The sequence below is a fragment of the Alligator mississippiensis genome, chromosome 1 (genome assembly GCF_030867095.1).
Source record: "Alligator mississippiensis isolate rAllMis1 chromosome 1, rAllMis1, whole genome shotgun sequence".
NCBI lineage: Eukaryota > Metazoa > Chordata > Crocodylia > Alligatoridae > Alligator > Alligator mississippiensis.
In genome coordinates this window covers 306057700-306077454 of record NC_081824.1, presented here as the reverse complement: position 1 = coordinate 306077454, position 19755 = coordinate 306057700, and the positions used below count along the sequence as shown (strand labels likewise).

The window sequence follows — 19755 nt, the reverse complement described above, 5'->3', positions numbered from 1 at the left end:
TAGGAATCATTGTTTTAACTAAGCAAGCTGCTTACCTATATATTGGAGACTAGGGAAATTCTAATGGTTTTCTATGTATTGAAGAATGACTTCAAAAGTAAAGGAACTAATTAAATATATATTCTGTAGTTCCTGTAGCCTGCAAGCAAAATGGAGCTACATTGGCATAATCCTGGTATGAACAGTCTGTAGACAAATGACATGTCATGGGGTCCTCAGGGATGGCCATGATGCCCCTAGGGCTCCATGACTGTGCTAGCTTCGTCCTGCTGGTGCCTTCTAATCTTTCCTGCCACGACTTGTTGGTTAAGATAGTAAGTAGGGAGGCTGCCCACAAGTTTTTGTGTAGCCACGGTCCTGTTGAACACCACTAAACCCTGTGTGTTCTTGGATCTCTTGTCGGGTCCCACTCCAAGTCGGTGCCTCACGAGACACCCTAATCCTTATAGATTAGATGTGTGGCTCCAAAACCTCCCCTATTAGCATCATCCCAGTCCAGCGGTGCAAATAACAACATAAATATAAGCCCCTGTGCTATAACGTAATAATAACGATGCAGGCCACACTCTGTCTCTTTAAGAAGACAACCTTCTCCCCGAGCATTGAGTGCCTCCTAGCCTTGGGGACCTTATGAGCTCCTGGAGCTCTATTAGTCATACAAGCAGCAGATCAGGCAGCCAAACATCTCTGAGTAGTTCTTTCCTGCAAGAGCTCCTTCTCCTGACAGCTGCCAGAGAACTAACTCCTGCCAGCCCCAGCCCCGGGGCTTATATGTGCCCAGGGCCCTGCCTCCTTCCATTCAGCTGACTGGTTGTAAGATGCCAGCTAACTCCCTCATTAGCCTGCTGTCTAGGCAATCTGCAGCTGTGGAGCTCTGCCTCAGCTCGCAGGGCTCTCTAGCTAGTATGTCTCTATTCTTAAAAGAGCAGGATCACCTTAGCACCCTGCGACAATGAAGTAACTCCTGGGAAGTCCAAGTTACCAAATGTATCTATAGGTAAACAAGACCAAGGACCGATTCCTCTGGTAATTAGCCCAAACTGGGGTAAAGTTGTTCTATTCTGATAGAGTAGAAATTAATGTCCCCTCTTGTTGCCTTTGTGTAGCCATAAGAGTTTTATGGTGGCACAAAATGAAAGCAAATAGATCTCCTTACCCTTTGTCATGCCACAAATGCCCAAATTTGTAGCAGTGACAAAAGGCAGTAATAATTTGTGCCACTTTATTGCCACAGAAGTCAATCTCTTTATGGTGGGAGAGCATGGGCAGCCCATGACTGCCTGCACTCTCCAGCTACTATAGAAGCACCTGCCTGACTTGCCCAATTTCCAGAGACATGCCTCCAGAATCTCCAGGGTGTCTCAAAGCAGGGGAAGTTGAGGGTCCCTGTTTCCAGAGACATGCCCCGGCAATCTCCTGGGTGCATCTCTAGAATCATGGAAAGTTGGGGTTCCCCACGTTCAGAGATGCACCCCAGAGCACATCATGCATTGCCTAATAAGACCAATGGGCAGACAAATGGCCAAAGTGGATCAGCTGAAGAAGACCACACCAGAAGACAGGCGGGTGGATCCAGGCTGAACTGGACAGGCTCAGCAAGTGGGCAGATGAGAATCTGATGGTGTTCAACGCTGATAAACACAAGGTTCTCCACCTTGGAAAGAAAAACCCACAGCATCCTTATAGGCTCGGCAGTGCTATGCTGGCTAGCACTATGGAAGAAAGAGACTTGGGGGTCATCATTGACCACAAGATGAACATGAGCCTGCAATGCGATCCTGCGGCTAGTAAAGCAACCAAAACACTGGCTTGCATCCATAGATGCTTCTCAAGCAAATCCCGGGACGTCATTCTCCCCTTGTACTCAGTCTTGGTGAGGCCACAGCTGGAGTACTGCATCCAGTTTTGGGCTCCACAATTCAAAAAGGATGTGGAGAAGCTTGAGAGTCCAGAGAAGAGCCACGCGCATGATCAGAGGTCAGGGAAGCAGACCCTACGATGACAGGCTGAGAGCCCTGGGGCTCTTTAGCCTGGAAAAGCACAGGCTCAGGGGTGATCTGATGGCCACCTATAAGTTTATTAGGGGTGACCACCAGTATCTGGGGGCATGTTTGTTCACCAGAGTGCCCCAAGGGATGACGACTAGGTCAAACGGTCGTAAACTACTACAAGACCGTTTCAGGCTGGACATAAGGAAGAATTTCGTTACTGTCCGAGCCCCCAAGGTCTGGAACAGCCTGCCACTGGAGGTGGTTCAAGCGCCTACATTGAACACTTTCAAAAGCAAACTGGATGCTTATCTTGCTGGGATCCTATGACCCCAGCTGACTTCCTGCCCTTTGGGCAGGGGGCTGGACTCGATGATCTTCCAAGGTCCCTTCCAGCCCTGATGTCTATGAAATCTATGAAATCTATGAAGCTATGCCAGGACACACCCCAGTATAACTTATCTGCTTCATTTGGCAACATCTGTTTCTAGCCAAAGAGGAGCAGAAACCTGATAGCAAGAATTAAAGGAAGCTGTCATGTGCACACATTAAAAGAAACTTTGACCTTTTTCTATCTGCATGGTTGTTTTTAGCTGAAGGTTATAAAAAGGAATAATTTATTATTTTGTTCTTTTGCAAGATGCACTAAAATATAATCACAGGAAGTATATCAAGTAAAACTAATTTTCTTGGGTGGTGGAGGAGAGGGAAAATAAGAAATTGAGCTGCTTCAAAATACATGAAAGTAAGTTGTGTATTACACATGTATCACAAGGAATAGTCCAACTGACTAACTTAAGACAAATTATCAAATTCCTCACAAGAAAGCTACAAATCACTACAGGAAAGATTCTGCTCTATGGAGAGAGACAGGTAAGGTCAATTTACTTCTGAGTCCCATATAAGCTTATGGGACTCAGGGAGGAAGTGGTGCGAAGGCCTTCACGTAGATTCTACAGAATCTGAATGTCACCCTCAGGATTTTTTTTGTTATAATTTAAAATATTACATTTCTTTTAAATATTATTAAATACTTGTTTCTCTATTGGTGCAGGATAATACACAAGTTAAATACACTCTCCAATATGCAGCCATGACCATGACCTACAGAGAATGGCTATAATATAGTCATCACATTTACAAATAACTTGGAAAGAAAACATATGTAAACAAAAAGTGTATATTTAACAAGTTAATTAGGTTGTGTTGGTTCTCCCTGGCTGCTTCTTAATAATTTGCATTATGGTAGCACCAAAAGCCCACAATCCTGTAGTAGGAGTGCCACAAGCACACAGCAGGAGCTCGACAAGCAATTCACTTGTTAAATATACACTTTTCATTTACTCATGTTTTCTTTCCCAGTTATTTGTAAAATGTAACAACTAAGTTATAGCCATCCTCTATACAGCATGGCTTCATACTGAAGAGTGTATTTAACCTGTTTATTATCCTGCACCAACATAAAAAGCATTTAATAATACTAGCAGAAACTTAATATTTTAAATTATAACAAAAAAATCCTGAAGGTGACATACAGACATCTGTAGAATCTAGTTGAAGGCCTCTGCACCACTTATACCCTTGACATAGGCTTATATGGGACTCAAGGGTGAATCAACCTCACCTGTCTCCCTCCATAGAACAGGATTTTTTCTGTAGTGATGCGTAGCTTTCTTGTGAGGAATTTGATTCTTAAGTTAGTCGGTTGGACTATTCCTTGTTATACCTGTGTAATACACAATTTACTTTCACATATTTTGAAACAGCTCAATTTCTAATCCCCGCCCCCAAAAATTAGGTTTACTTGATTATTATTATTATTATTTAGATTTATATCCCACCCTTTATGCAGGCATGCACATGCACAAACACACACACTCATTGTCTTCTAACAATACTTAATTATGACATAGCACTGTCATGTACTATCAGTGCAGATACATAATGTTGCAAATTTCCTTGTGCACTGTAAAATCCAATTAAAGTTTAAATGTACATACATATACATATACACACACACCATTTATGTATGCTATAAAACATTTAATCAAATGCTAGTTTTAACAAAAAGATTCTGTATTACACAGAAGAGCTTCTTTTATAAACATATCTGCAAATTAATTACAGTACACAGGAGTTCTCATGCTAGACTGAACGAATGGTCAATCTACCCAGTATATTTTCTCTGGAAATAAACAGCACTTTATAGTTCAGAGAAAGGCAAAGAAGCCCTAGAATATATGTTTCCAACACTGTAAACAGTGCAGGGGGAGCAATTCATTCTTTAATGGCAGAGTTAATCAGCTTGTATCCCGACTCAGTTACAAATACACAGAATATTTTAACACGTACAACTACAAATGTTATTGGGGTGCAGATCCTAAAAATTATCTAACTATAGTATCTGTTTCAAGTAGTAAATTCCAATCTGATATAGTCACTTATTACAATGTTTGGTTATGTTATATAACTAATTTACAGTGTCCTGTTTATATGAGCTCCAACACAGGGAAACCCTTCAATATGCCAGTATTCTTCTTACAACATCACTGTAGGCTCCCAAGAATTATGCCACTAGGATGGTGGTTTCTTAATATATAAAGTATGACAATAATTTGGATCAACTCCTTACATACCATACAAAATTAAAGTACCATCTTTTAAAGCTTAAAATTTCCTCAGTAAAACAGCAATAGAGTATACTGAATTTTATTAAAGCTTGATAAGAGCTTCAAAACAGTATGTTGTATACATCTGAACCTTTCCTGAGATTAAATAAAGTGCTGGATATTATTACCCTCACATTCAAACTAAGCAGGAAGAAATTCTTCAAACTGGCTACTGCTAGCAAATTGTTATATAAAAGTAATTTATTAACACCATACCATGGAAAATGTATTTTAAACATTCAAAGCATTGAACACCTAAGAAATGGTTGAATTATTAGCAGCCAGAATTTTCCACTGAAAGCTCGCAGGAACTGGAAATATGCATGAGATCAAGAACACTATTTCACCTTAAGTATTTATCTTGTACATAAATGATGTGGCTTACATACCTGTGTAAACTAAAGTGTGGTTTCTTCCACAAGCAGCAAGTTTCACTTTTTCTGGTTTTAAAGCTATGAATTAAAGTATGAAAATAAGTTTACAATAGGTTGACAGGCATTCCAAATCATCCTCTTCAGTCTAGTCAACTGATCATTTCCTGTTTGTACCAGCACTATGTAAAATTAGAAAATAAGCTGGAAATTCTAAACTAACACCTAATGTACCCCCCACATTAATGAAAAATATCACATTTTCACTAAGTAAACTAAAACAGAGGAATCCACTGAAGGTTTTTAACCAGGTAAAGTTAACTGCAAGAGGTCACATGCAACCAAAAACCACACACTTACTGTTTATGCTATAGAATGCTCACCAGAATGTAGTAAGTTATGCTGCCAACTATGTGGTTGCCATTTTCTCCAGTGTCATTACTTAAATAATATTGCCAATCCTCTCTCTTGCTTCTCCTTTGTTTTGTACCCTTATAACCCTTCCATTGTGTTGTCTCACTCTATACTACCATACCCCTGTTCCCTCAAAAATACACACTTTATATGTGATGGGCAACAGTCCGCCCTATTTTCACATCTGGATACCTATTCCCCTCCAGTTACTCCCCCCACCATTTCACAAATAGAGAAAAATACTCAATGACTTCTTCCTAACATCTGCTCTTTTCATGTCTGACCACCCTTCTTACTGTTTCTCACCACCGTGTTCATTCACCCACCATGAAAACACCCACAATCCCATTCATCAATTGATTCATTTTCTCCTGCACTCAACCCTAACAAAGCAGAGAATGAGCAAGACTTTATGAGGGTGGAGAAGGAAGAGCAAGTTGTACAAAAGTGAACTGACAGAATTATTTCTGATTGGGAAAGATGACTGATTTTTATGTTTGAGAAGTTAAAACTAGCTGAGAGAGAGACGAGGCTGTGATGAAATAAAAACTGACACAAAAGTATGAGTATTTATTTATTCCCTCTCTCTGTAACGATATGTGTGGTATAGGTGGATAAAGGCATTAATGACATTTTTTCTGCTGGTTCAGTTGCTTCTTTTTCTTGCTCAAGAATTTCTAGAAAAGGTAGTCAGAAGGTCTCTCCCTCAGGGTTTGCATTAGGAAAGGTGATGATGCTAGTCTAGTATAGTGTGCAAAGTGAGAACAGACAGCATTTCAGAAATCAGGAGTTTGCTAAATTCCCCTGCATAAAAAAAAATTCCCTGCATAAAAGTTGGACAGAAAAAGAAAACACTGAATGGGACTCCTCAGAAATGGCCAAAAGGATATTTGCATTTTGCATGCCTTGAAAAGCCCTCTAACTCCACAAGACCCAGACTCCTGAGGTGGTGGAATGCAAGTACTTGTATTTGATTTGGATACAGATAATATACTATAAAAAGCACTTTTTAATGTTCAGAGTATCTTTCAAAATGCCAACGAAGAAATAAAACAAACCTTTTACACATGTTGGTTTGTTGACAGTATTCTTTAATCCTAGTCCTAGCTGGCCCCAGTTGTTACTGCCAAACATGTAAAGTTTACCATTTCCTAGAGAGGGAAAAAGAAAACACCAATGAGCATTCATAAAGCGTTTGAATATACAGCAGGGTTATAGCCAAATAAAATAATAATTAAAGATGACTATTTGTCAAGACACACAATTTATTAAAACCTTCTGTAGTTGGAAGGCATAAGAAAAAAAATCAAATATTCTTTATTTTACATAAATTGTTTAAAGTAATATTAAAATAATGGACTACAGTCTTAAAAACACCATGATAAATGTATGTCACAAACGTGTCCACAGGGGAACCTCAGAGACCTGAGTTCCTCTACACTGCGCTGCCGCTTTGCCCAAGGAACAGAAGGAGGTTGCCTGAAGATAGCTCCCTACCCCAGCACCTCAGGTCCTCTGTCTTTACACCAGACTCTGTAGCTGTAGTGATGGATCTCTGCTGGCTGCAAATGATCCCTCACTTTTGGGTTATGAAAGAAATTATAGGTCCCCCTTTCCGTTGAGATGGGCATCCTGGAATATCACCTGCCCAGAAGTCACTCCTTCCAGAGGCAACCAGTAAGGAGACAAACCACAAACGGATATATTATAAAAACAGAACAAAAAACCCAGTAATCATATACCGAGGTACAGACAAAAACATATGAGTAAACTAACACAAGAAAATACCAGAGCAAGACCTGTTCTTACCCTACATCTTAAAACTAAAGATGCATTTCTTAGCCAGCTTTGTGGGTCTAAATTCAACTCTGGGCTCTGACCCTGCCCATCAGCACCTCCTGTATCTCCCTGTCAGCTTCTTTTCCCAGCCTCCTTGGCTGCAGGACTCGGTTCCTGCATTACACATGAGAAGACTGAGGACCAAGCCATGCTCTCCGGGGGGCTTTAGTACCCCTGCTAGTCTGGCTATTAATATGTCACCCCTTCATTTCTACAGGGGCTCACACTATACAGGAAGGGCCCAGCTTGTGCCCAGAGTTACTTGCCATGGATCACACCAGCCCTGCTTCATGCCCCAGCCCAACCGACCCAGCCCTTGGAGCCAATCCTTATCCTGGAGTTACGGATCCGGCTTGCCGACTTCCCTTACCTGCACTGTACTAACATGCCAGAGGCTGTTCACAGTAATTTCCTGACTCCCAAAGGTGCTTTCTTACCAAATCAGAATTTCCAATCCAATTAAGGCAAAGAGAATATATGGAGACTCTCTAATTCAGTATCGGTCCCTCAGGTAATTTCTCCTCAGTGCAAAACAGTATCTAGATATTGGACTGGCCCTTCCTTGAAGTGTAAATTTATCATTGTCTGACAGGGACCATTCCAGAGCCCACAGCTCTTGTCAATGCTAATTCTTAGCCATTGTCTAGTCTACCTGTGAACAACTGAGGGCTGTCCAAGTCAATCACTGGCTTACTGATACAACCTTAGCTGAAATATAACGGAAGATGCATCAAAATTAAATTTGTATCAAATATTATAACATAGATATGAAAACAATGAAACTGAGCACAACTCTGCACTGGCTACAGGTTTTTTTGTACTAGCTAGGTACCACAATGGCAACCCTAATTTGGGAGAATCTCTCAGCATGCCACATAGCGAACCCCCAAAGTAACTTTGTCTTGGGGGAGAATCAGTGACAACATCATATAGAGCTGTGTTCTCTTTCTTTCTTCCTTCCTTTCTTTCTACTGTAACCGTGCAGTTATCACAATGCAGCATGTAGGGGGTTTTTTAGGGATCCAGAAAGTCTTCTACATCCCATAATTTACCTTACAGGATTTTTTGTAGCATATTATGGAGTACCAGCATGACTTCATTGGAACTGTGAGCATGAAGGGGTCTCCTAGGCCATCAAGTTGTTCTCTGCATTCATAGGCAATCATTTACCCAAGGTACCCCCAAAATTGCCACTTCAAACCCTCATACACTACCACGAGGAACAATAACAAAAATACCAAGAACACCCTGCAACATACCAGGTGAATCAGGAGCACTGTCCGTATCCTGCCACTGCAATAATGTAAGAATTGTCTAATGCATGCTCAAAAAAAAAAAAAAAAAAAAAAAAAAGCAAAGGGCAACAGTCCATGCTGCAGCAGAAGGCAAAAATCCCCAATCTGTGACAATTCAACCTAAAGGAAAAATTCTTTCCAGACCCAAAATGTGGTGACTAATACAACCCTGAGCAGAAGAGCAAGACCCTTTAGCTAGGAACCTCTGGGCTTTCTAAGCAGCTGTAGGAGAATTAGTGGACTCAAATCAATCTCATCCCTCTCTCCACCCCTACTTGTGGCCAATGTCCTGATGCTTCACAGGAAGGTGAAAAAAGCTGCAGCTGGCAATTAATAAAACTCTGAATCATGGGATTTCCCGATGCTTTCCACACCACAAGAGAGCTACTTCTATACCCCAATCTGGGAATTGCAAACATAATACACCACATATCATACATACTGCCTATTGAGCTCACATGTGCAACACAATGTGTTTTGTTATGTCTTAGAGACAAGGTGGTTGATTATTCTATATTTCTGGCATCCCAGCTGCCACAGAAAATAAGAAAATGTAACAGTGGATGATGCCTTAAAATTGCTGGTTGCAGCAGATGAAGACTAACCAGTGATCAACAGCAAGGCAATATATCTGAGCCTACAAAATAAGCACTGAGGGGTAGAATTACACCATGAAACAATCCAGGATGATCGGCACTGGCTGCAGAATGCCTTGTGGAAGACCACATTCTTACAATAGTGTACTGAGCTGATCTAGCCCTCCAGTGCAGATACATCAAAATGAGAGCTGCTTCGACAGGAAAAGCAGGTGGTGATCATAATCCGGAACACTGCAGCCCCAAACTGCTTTTGGTCATTGGAATAACAATTACTTGCACTTCCTGCAGATTTGTTACCACCTGTCATTCAAGGATAACAGACCATTACATATGCTGTGATGTACAGAAGTGTGACTCAGGGCAATGTGAAGTAAGAGGAATTGCATATTCTGGTAACATGGTAGATGAATATTTCAATTCTACCTTACCTTCCATAATATTGCTTCTGGGTACACACATAATTATGGAAAAAAGGAGTAAGCAGGGATGTTTCTGACTATGGATGGGCTAGGGAAGCTATAGGTTAAATACAACTGTATGAACATAGGACTTTGTAAAGCTGCAAGTGGGGGCATTTTTTTCTCAGAGTATTCATATAAGCAGAATTGCAACAACTGGGATCCCTGGAAATTCAACATATCCTGCACTTCTTTGGCTCAAAAGCTATAAAGCAGGTACCCATACAGAAGCAAAGCAGGATTTTACTTATCAGCAAAACAGGTGTCAGATAGTACTGTAGACACTAGAGATGCCTCATGCAAGGCTGGATGTCAGCAAGCCAAATAGATCAATAACAACTGAAGTATGTCATATTTTACATAATATCCTATTTTCTTGCATACAGAATGCACTTTCCCCCCAAAATACAATGGCTAGAAATTAGAACGTGCAGTATAAGCAAAGAAATATGGTCTTGTTGCTTAAGCTTTGACCCAATGAAAGCAGAAGTTGGCAAATGATCCACGGGGACCAGAACAATGAGCAGGCTCAGCTTTCTAGCTGCTGCTATTCAGTTACTAAAGAGGAAAGATCTTTTTTTTTCCTTCATTCTGCCTTTCAAATACAAGATGCATATCTTATTCTAGGGCATGTTGTAAGCAAAAAAAATACAGTATTTGAGAAGGCAAGAGAGATGCATTGCCTGAACAGTGAAGAGTAAAATGGAATGACTGCTTGCTGATTTTGAACAGTGAGAAACAAAAGGCAATTACAACAGCATATCACAGTTCTGTTCTGTTTAAAGAAGCCTCAGGACCCAATTTTGACGGCACGTCATAAATGTCACACAGAGTGCTGTTTTGTGTTTATTTGTGCTACTTTGAGAATAAACTGTACTTGGCTTGCATGCAAATTTTAAAATGAACTGTTGACATTTTAAGAATCTGGTGAGGGGGTGCCAAATTGGTAATCACATTTCTGCGTTGTTAGACAAAGTAAATAAATAATGATTTTTCACAAACATGCAAAAAGAAAACTTCACTGAACAGTAAGAAACAATAAACATACATCTAAAAATGTTTATAGCTACATAAAAAGAAAGTTCAAGGCACTGGCTACTGCTAAATTAATCAAAGAGCCATGCACATGTATAGGCATATTTGTGCTAATCTTCCTTGGTTTCCTTTGGGATTGAATGGTAGATGCTATACTATAGCATGCTCTGCTGACACTATGGCCTGTGCAACTGGGATGAGCAGCAGTCTGATAGCCCTTGTAGTGCCATGGCTGTTGGAGCTTCATGTCTTCATGTATTTCTCTAGTCATCTCTTAACCCTTCTGCTTTTACTCCAGCATGTGTTAACTCCACTGCCTTGTTTTGTAGGCTCCAGGCTAATTTCTTGAAAGGATTAGAGATCAAGATCTCCTTTGTCTATTTCTTCCTTCTTCTTTCAGCACATGTAGAAGAGGTGCTTCTCAAGCATATTTTAGTTTAGGCCACTGATAAACAAGAAGATACACACTGTTTTCATGGTAAGGAATTAACAACAAGAGAAAAGAAGTGGAAAAACTCTTAAATTTTATTAAACTTTTTATGGGAATGTTAAGTGGTACAACAGTGAGCCTCCAAGGATGGCCGCAGCAGACCCTAGGAGCCACACTATGCCCATTCTCCTACTCCAGCTTCCCCAATGTGGCTTCATTCTCTTTCCTGCCATGTCTTAATGTCAAAATTAACATATTTGGGAGGCTACGTTTAGAGAACTGGAGTTCAGTTTTTAGCGCCTTGCCCTGCCCTGCTCATCATTAGGCTGTCAGTTGGCACATCATTGCACCTTAACTTGAGCAGGGCTGTCTCCTTCCCCATCTCTGCAGATTGTCTTTCTGCTGTATTCCCTACCCTGCCCTCTGCAATGTTGCCCTTACTTCCTTCCAGTAGCAGGGGTAGGGACCCCTTGCTACAAGTGGGTCAGATGTTCCTCAGGGTCATTTACTTCAGGACAGTTCAACAGCTTCCATCAAGATGGCCACTTTTCAAAGTTTGGACCCACAAAAAGTGGAAGGGGAAGAGATTGCCAGGCGTGTCTTAGACAACCCATGTAGGGACAAGGTGATTCCAGTTGATGCTTGCCTCAAAAAATACCAAAGGTTCAGAGGAAACCACTGTTCAAGATCACAAAGGCTCACATGCTTCTAGCCTGCTTTACTGTGACAGTACCACAAGTTGCCATTGCAGAAAAACATGGAAGGGGTGGAGAAAAAAACACAGCCTTTTCTAGAAAGGTTCATGGGAATTTTAAATAATGCCTCCTTGAGCAGTTTAACAAGACAAAAGAGATACCTGGGCCAAAAACAGAAAAATCCCCTTACTTTACAAATAGAGGAGAACTGTCATCCTGATTAGATCTGCAAACCAAAACAAAGCCAAAGCTTTGAGTCAGCAAGAGCTCCTTACCTCTTTTCACCCCAACTCCAAACACAGTATGCAAGTAATTATTCTTGGTCTTGAATACTTGCCCGGAAAAACTATGACACTATTTTTGATGTTTCTGTTTGTTTAGCTTTATCCTTTACTTTACATTATCAAATCATGTAGTTTGAATGACCTGTTACTAGACTGCTCAAAAGGATTATTATAGTCATATGCATATATATTGGTTCAATGTATTTTTCTGCTTACAATGCACTGATTTATGTTGCTAGAGACTCAATCTACCTAACCTGCCAAAAATATATGTTTTGGAATGCTTTGGAGTTGTTTACTCCAGAGCATGATAAAATAAAACAAAACCTTCAAAAGCTAATTCCCTTTGCTCCCTACCTGTGTGCGTTAGGTCATTCTTGTTAACAGAGAGAGGAAGGAAACAGAAAGGGAGCTTCAGCACCCATGAGCAAAGTTAAAAAAAACCAACCCAAAACATGCACCGGTGTGTGAAAATCCCTACCTGAACTCCCTTCCTTTCCTCTAAAAATTCTGTTCCTCGGCTTTTCTATATCACATTCAGCTAGATCTAAATGAGCTCCTGGCTCATCATTCAGTCAGCATTCTCCAAGTCCCACCTCAGTAAGGTTGGCATCAGTGTGCACATCAGAAGTTCCTTCCTCCAGAGCTTGCAAGGTATCCACTGTCACTTACATTGGCTGTGAGGTCCAATATTACATACTACATAGTAGCAGATGGGAAGGAAGAGGGTGGAAGACCCAGATTTTTCTCAGCCCTCTTTGCCTTCTGGTAAGGCTGCCACAGTTCCTTCCCCTTCATCCAGCATCACTGCTCAATCATTTTACCTCATCTTTTTATCTCATTTACAGGGTGCAAAGAAACTAAATTAATCCTCATCCTCCTCACAGACTGAGGAAGTCAGAAACTTGCTTCCTAGACCAGAATGCACTGCAAAGCTTGTCCAACATTTTCTTAAGTGAAGTCTTACCTACTGCCATATAAGCATGCTAAAGGAAAAAAAGGTGAGCTAGTAGGAAGAGAGGCATTGCCAAAACATGCTGGAGAACTGATTGCGATTTCTACCAAGTCACTGAGCGTGTGTGTGTGCGCATATGTGTGTACATTGCTCCTTGTTCTGTTATCTGCCACCACTGAGAACAGTCTAGCTCTATCTTCTTCGTAACCACCCTTCAGGGAGTTGAAGGCTGCTATTAAATCCCCTCTCAGTCTTCTCTTCTCCAGACTAAGTAAACCCAGTTCCCTCAGCTTTTCCTCAGAAGTCATGTGCCCCAGCCCCCTCACCATTTTTGTTGCCCTCCGCTGGACTCTCTCCAACTTGTCCACATCCTTTCTGTTGTGTGTGTTTGGGGGGGGGGGCAAAACTGGACACAGATGTGGTCTCACCAGTGCCAAATTGAGGGAAGTGATTCTTCCCTTCTATCTGCTGGAAACACTCCTACTAAGGCAGCCCAGTGTGCTGTTAGCCTTCTTGACAACAAGGGCACACTGTTGGCTCATGTTCAGCCTACTGTCCACTGTAACTTCCAGGTCCTTTTCTGCAGAGCTGCTGCCCAGCCAGTCAGCCCCAAGCCTGTGCTTGTGCATGAGATTGTTCCATCCTAAGTGCAGGACTTTATACTTGTCCTTGTTGAACCTCATGAGATTTCTTTTGGTCTAATGCGCCAATTTGCCAAGATCTCTCTGAATCCTAGCCCTACCCTCCAGCATATCTACTATTCCATCTAACTTGGTGTCACACACAGACTTGCTGAGGGTGTACTCCATCCCATCTTCCAGATCACTGATTGAGGGTATTGAAAACCAGCCCAAGGCCTGACCCCTGGGGCATTTGATACTGGCTGCCAACTAGACATTGAGCTACTGATTACTACCCTTTGAGCCCACTGATCCAGCCATTTTTCTATCCACCTTACAGCCCATTCATGCCACCCATACTTCCTTAGCTTGTTTGCAAGAATGTTGTGGGAAGCTGTATCAAAAGCTTTGCTAAAGTCAAGGTATATCACATCTACTGCTTTCCCAACATCCACAGAGCCAGTCACCTCGTCACAGAAGGCAGTCAGGTTGGGCAGGCATGACTTGCCCCTGGTGAATCCATGCTGACTGTTCCTAATCATCTTCTTCTACTCCAAGTGCTTAGAAATGGATTCCTGGAGGATCCTGCACCATGATCTTTCCAGGGACTGAGGTGAAGCTAGTCTACAGTTCCCTAGATCCTCCTTCTTCCCCTTTTTAAAGATGGGCACTATATTAGCCTTTCCCCCCCCCCATCATCTGGTAACTCTTCCAATCACCATCTGTTTTCAAAGATAATGGCCAGTGGTTCTACAATCACATCAGCCAACTCCCTCAGCATCCTCGGGTTCATCACGTCCCATCCCAAACATTGTACACATCCTTCTTTTCTAAATAATCCCTAGCCTATTCTTTTGCCACTGTCAGCTACTCACCTCCTCCCCAAACTGTGCTGCCAGATGCAGTCATCTGGGAGCTGACCTTGCCTGTGAAAACTGAAGTGAAAAAGGCACTGAGCACTTCAGTCTTTTCCTCATCCTTTGTCACTAGGCTCCCTTCCCCAGGAGTGGTTCCCAACCTTTTTAGACTGCGAACCAGCACACCGCAGACCAGAAGTGACAGCGGACCAGCAAACTGCAGACCGGCATACTGCAGTCCAGACGTGACCGGCATACCGTGGACCAGCAGCCAACCTTTTTTTATACTCAGTATAAAAAAGAGTTGGCTGTCAGTCTACAGTATGCTGGTCACTTCCAGACTTCCAGTCCAGCAGTCAACCCTTTGCGGCCCACTACTGAGCCGCGGCCCAGATATTGGGAACCTCCCCAACATTTTCCCTGACCTTCCACTTGTTGTTGGCAAATTTGTAGAAACCCTTCTTGTTATCACTTCACGTCCCTTGCTAGATGCAACTCCAACTGCAGTTCGACCTTTCTGATTTCATCCCTACATTCCTCAACAGCTTAGTCAATGAGCTAGGGGCTTTAAATATTCACTGAAACCTGATTACTTCTACTATGTAAGCTTTTGCTTTTTACTTGTAATAATGGTTATTAGATATTGCCATACTTACAGTATTCTTTTTTCAAACTGGGCAAAATTTGCTTTAAAGACTCACTTAGTTGGACATGTGTTAAAGCCCAAGGCTATGAAACTCGCAAATCTCATTGAAATTAGTGATTTTGTCCACAGAATACTTTTCCCCCCTTAGATGTCACCACAGAAATGAAACTAAAATAATACATTTTCATATGTATATTGTAAACATTTTCTTTAGATTCTGTGTAAATACTAACCTGTTATAACGGCAGTATGCTCATCACCACAGCAAATCGACAAAGGCGTATCATTTCTAAACCAGAACTTGCTTGGGATGTTTTCAGCAAATTTGCTTTTTCCAAATGTAAAAACAGCCCCTGATTCTAAAACATAAATAAGATAAATTCAACATTAGTTCAATTTCATGCATCGAAATCTCAGACTCCTATTAATCCTATCCTCTCTTATTTTTCTTTAGGCTTTGATTGTTTAATCTCAGTTATACTCCATCTAGACTACCTACCAGTCCTGAAGTTCACTTTTTCTTTACTAATAGATCCTACAGATATATTTCATCCTAAGAATATTACCAATTACTTTATTACTATCCTTTAAGAATTGCAATGTACTGCCACATTTAAGAATGCTTTTGCCCCTTAAAAATAAAACCATGGGGAGAAAAAATGACCCCAACAAGTAAAATAAAAGGCTCATCCTGATAACATGTTGAGACAAAAATTCTCACTTACATTTACACTTGAATTCAAACAGGTTTTCCAAATTGGATGAGAGAGTGTGTAAAGGGGTCACAGGCTCCATATCTGACCACTCTTCCTCACTCACCTGAAATGACACATTTGCTCTAAAAATGGCCCCCTCCAAGCAAGGCTCCGAAGCCCTCAGAAACAAAGGCTCCCACAAACAACATCTGCTTTTAAGCTACTGCACTTAAAAAAAAAAAAAAATTCTCCCCAAACCACAAATCTACCTCTGCCACTCACAGCTTCAGAGAGCAGAAATCCTGAGCTCAATGATCTCATTCAACAGCAGTCCCTTTTTTCAACTGTTAAATAGGTTGCATGTCAAGAATACCTTTGTACTAGAAAATGTCAAAACACTTCTCAAAGGTTTCTCAGTGAACCTTCCCCATACACCATGGCTGGATGGAAACATGCAGCTCTTCCTTACATAGTAAGGGCCAGGGCAACACCAACTAAAGGCTGGGCCCATGGTGACCCAGGAGAACAGTGGCAAAACTAGAGCTTGGGGAACCTCAGGGCTGCCACCCTAAGTGCATTCACTGCGAACCCTGCACTCTGGCATTGAGGGATTCTCCAGGAGATCCAGGACCCCCAAGTACCCATCTGTAGGCCTCACAGTCCTGGCTGGAGCAGCGCAGGGATTTCTGCAGAGATGGCCCAGGACACGCATGCAGGGCTGGTGAGGAGAGTTGGGTGATATCAACCAATGGCCCAACCATGCGGCTGGAGGAGAGGCTGGACAAGCCCTGAGTTCCCTCCTGGAACCCGCCCCTTTCCAGGATGTCAGGCCCATTTGTTACACATAGGGGACCATAGCGCTGGGCACACAAAGAAATGGTTAGCCCCACTGATATTAGAAGGGGCTGTTAAATGCATAACAATTGGATACTTGAAGCAACTAAAGCAAAAACAAGGACAGAGCATGGGTCAGAGGTTCATAACTAGTGCTCCAAGCAGGCGGGACACCAAGCAGAGCAAAGCAGCTAGTGTGCAGCTCCTTGAATGAGTCCAAGCAGCCAGTGGGCACTGCCTACTCTACCTGGAGATGTGAGCAGATGAGGGACAGGGCTATTTGGTTTACAAAGAATCACGGGCCCAGGCCCACACAGAAACAGTTAGTTAACCTTCTCTGTTTTTAGAGGGGGCTACTGAGCATGAACCAACAGAGTTCTTGGGACAACTAAAGGAATAACAGGGAAAGGAGCGAGGGCCAGAAGTTTGTAACAAATGCTCTAAGTGGGGACACCAAGCAGAGCACACCAGCCAGTGCCTATCACCCCTCCAATGAAGTCAAGGAGCCCATGGACACCATCCAGTAAAACTCTTCCTGGAGACATATGGACAAGGGACAGCAAGATGGCATCATAATCACTGGGGGTCCCGCTGGCCAGAACCGCTTTCCTGGTCAGGTCGATGGCCAGCTGAGCGAGGGCCTGGGCAGGGTGACATCTATGGATCCTCAGAAGTTTGGGAAGCCCTTGTCAGTTCTTTTCTCCCCCACATTCCCCAAACTGGTGGCTGAGAGGGGCACAGTATAAAAACTGCTGCAGTGATCCTACGCCACTGACAGTTCTCCTGTATGGAAGAATCCTCCAGCAGCTATATAAGCTCTCTTTAAGGCTGTTCTGTGCATATGTAGAACCCGGGCTGCTTACAGATGTTCAAAAACAGAACAAAACGGTGCTTTACCTTAAACTCGATGCAGTCCCCTGCCAAGCCCCACACATACCCAAAAGAGGCAGCGCCTTAGTTGGATCCGGCTTGCCTGACATCTGTATAGACCCAGCATTTTAGCGGGCCTTTTTTGGCACTTTTATGCAACAGCTGATTGAATCAGCTTTAGCTAAAAGTGACAAAAAGCCCTGGAAGCACCCAATCTATGCAGATGCTGAAGAGCTAGGTTGAAGTAATGCGCTTCTGGTAAAGTGTGTTTTTTTGTTTGGTTTGACTTTTTTTTTTTTTGAATATCTGCAAGCAGCTCCAGAGATCAGGCCTATTTGCTATACAAAGAATTAGAGGCCTGGGCCCACAGAGAAATGGTTAGTGCCCTGTGAGAGGGGGCTACAAAGTTCTTGGGGCAACTGAAGCAGTAACAGGGACAGTAGCCAGGAGCAGAGGTTCATAACAAGCACTCCAAGGGGAGACACCAAGCAGAGAACAGCGGCCAGCGCCCACTGGCCCTTGAATGAGTCCAAGGAGCCGGTGGACAAACACTGCTCAGCAAAGCTCTACTGGGAGTCACAAATGGAGGAGGGACAGAAAGACAGCTCCGTGGTCACTGGGAGACCCCCAGCCAAAGCATGGGCGACTGGTGCCTCCCGAGTCTGGGGGGCGACCAGATCGTCAACGGGGGGTGGGAAGGGGTGGTCCCCAGTGGCCGATCACTGAGCTGCCACTTCCGGTTCTGTGGCTGGTGCTTCCAGGGGGTGCACAGCTGATCTCAGGGGGTGCACATGCACCCTCCAAGAGTTGCCAATGGGTCAGAGTCTCCTTCCCAGTCAGGTCAACGGCCAGCTTAGTGAGGGCCAGGACTAGGAATCACGGGCTTGGGCCCAGGCAGAAAGTTTCCCCGTTCTTAAAGGGGTCTATTAAGTGTGCACTAGCAGGGACAGGACTAGAGTTGCCAACTGTTTGAATCTATTCCATTTCCCTAACGCCAATGTGCCCACGACAACGCCAACACGCCTGCAGGCTTGCGTCTATCAATTACAGATTACCATGCGTCACCTTTACGTCAGGAAGGCAAATGCACATGGCTATTACGGTTTAAATCCCACTGAACTACTGCAGAAATGGGATTCAACATTTTTTTTAATTAAGTTATTGATTTTATTCATTATTTATGTGAACACCCTATCATTTCTCTCCCAGGTGACTCTCAGCAGTCTCCTGGAGATTTAGATCTCACTCCTGGAGACCCCAGGGCAAACCTGGAGGGTTGACAACCCTAGGCAGGACACCAGGAAACCCCGACCAGGAGCTCCCAATGTTTGCCCCACCCGGGCAGGGAGCACAGGCACGTGTCCAGGGGCCCAGAGGGGCCCCCAGGCAGCACGTGGCAGCGCCCCATGCCCCGCCCCCCGCGTTCTAACACGTCACTCAGAACCGCCCCCTGGAACACACGGGGAGGAGGCAGAGCCCTGCGTGCTCCGAACTCCACCACCAGCCCAGCCCCAGGCGCCCCCAGTTCCGGACGGACCAACAGTGCACACGCGGGGGGGGGGGAAGTAGATTTGACGAGTCCGCACCGGGCTGAACTAACTCCCCCCCACGTCACTCACCGGGCACGTGCTCCTCCGCCTCCCCCATAGCAGCTGCGGGCGCGCCGGGCCCCGGCCCCATTTGCAGCCGGAAGTAAACAAACCCCCTGCCACTGGCAACGGGGGCGGGGCCGGCCGGGAGGCCCCGCCCCTTCCCCTCCCTCCCTGACGAGAGAGTCGTCCCGAGAGACTGAGTGCGTGCGGGAGGGGGGCTGAGCGCCCCCTGGTGCTCGCCCTCTACCTACACAGACAAACTTTGCTGTAAGTACGTATGTGTATCTGTGTGTGTACTTTGCAAAGTAGATTTCTACTGATCTCCGTCTACTTTGATATATAGTGTGTGTACAACACAAGCTTTCATGACCAGAAGGTGGCTTCATGAGATGCTGTCTCTGGGGGTAGCCAGAAGGCAGGGTAGATGTGCACTTTTATAGACTATCTCAGTGATTTTTAGCCAGGGGGCTGCAAGTTCCTGGTGTGACTTGAGATCCTTTCAAGGGCCCCCCTGGGTGCCATACTATATTAGCTCTGTTAGGTGTGCAAACATGCTTCACAAGATCAACCCAGCAATGTCAAATAAGAATCCATACTGTTAAAAACAGA

At 43.5% G+C, this 19755-nt stretch overlaps 2 protein-coding genes across 2 annotated transcripts in view; one reads left to right on the top strand and one right to left on the bottom strand.

Annotated features, from left to right (window-relative positions):
- Positions 1-19274, bottom strand: part of RPGR (retinitis pigmentosa GTPase regulator) — a 58542-nt gene extending 39268 nt beyond the window's left edge. Inside the window, exons 1-4 of the mRNA XM_059724372.1 lie at positions 19174-19274; positions 15389-15514; positions 6501-6593; positions 5047-5109 (exon numbers count right to left, since the gene is read on the bottom strand). Coding sequence (XP_059580355.1) covers positions 5047-5109; positions 6501-6593; positions 15389-15514; positions 19174-19234 — 343 coding nt within the window. The 5' untranslated portion in view covers positions 19235-19274. The remainder of the gene's footprint in view (positions 1-5046; positions 5110-6500; positions 6594-15388; positions 15515-19173) is intronic.
- Positions 19275-19365: 91 nt separating this feature from the next.
- Positions 19366-19755, top strand: part of OTC (ornithine transcarbamylase) — a 72619-nt gene continuing 72229 nt past the window's right edge. Inside the window, 1 exon segment of the mRNA NM_001287307.1 lies at positions 19366-19413. The gene's annotated coding sequence lies outside the window, so the exon portion shown is untranslated.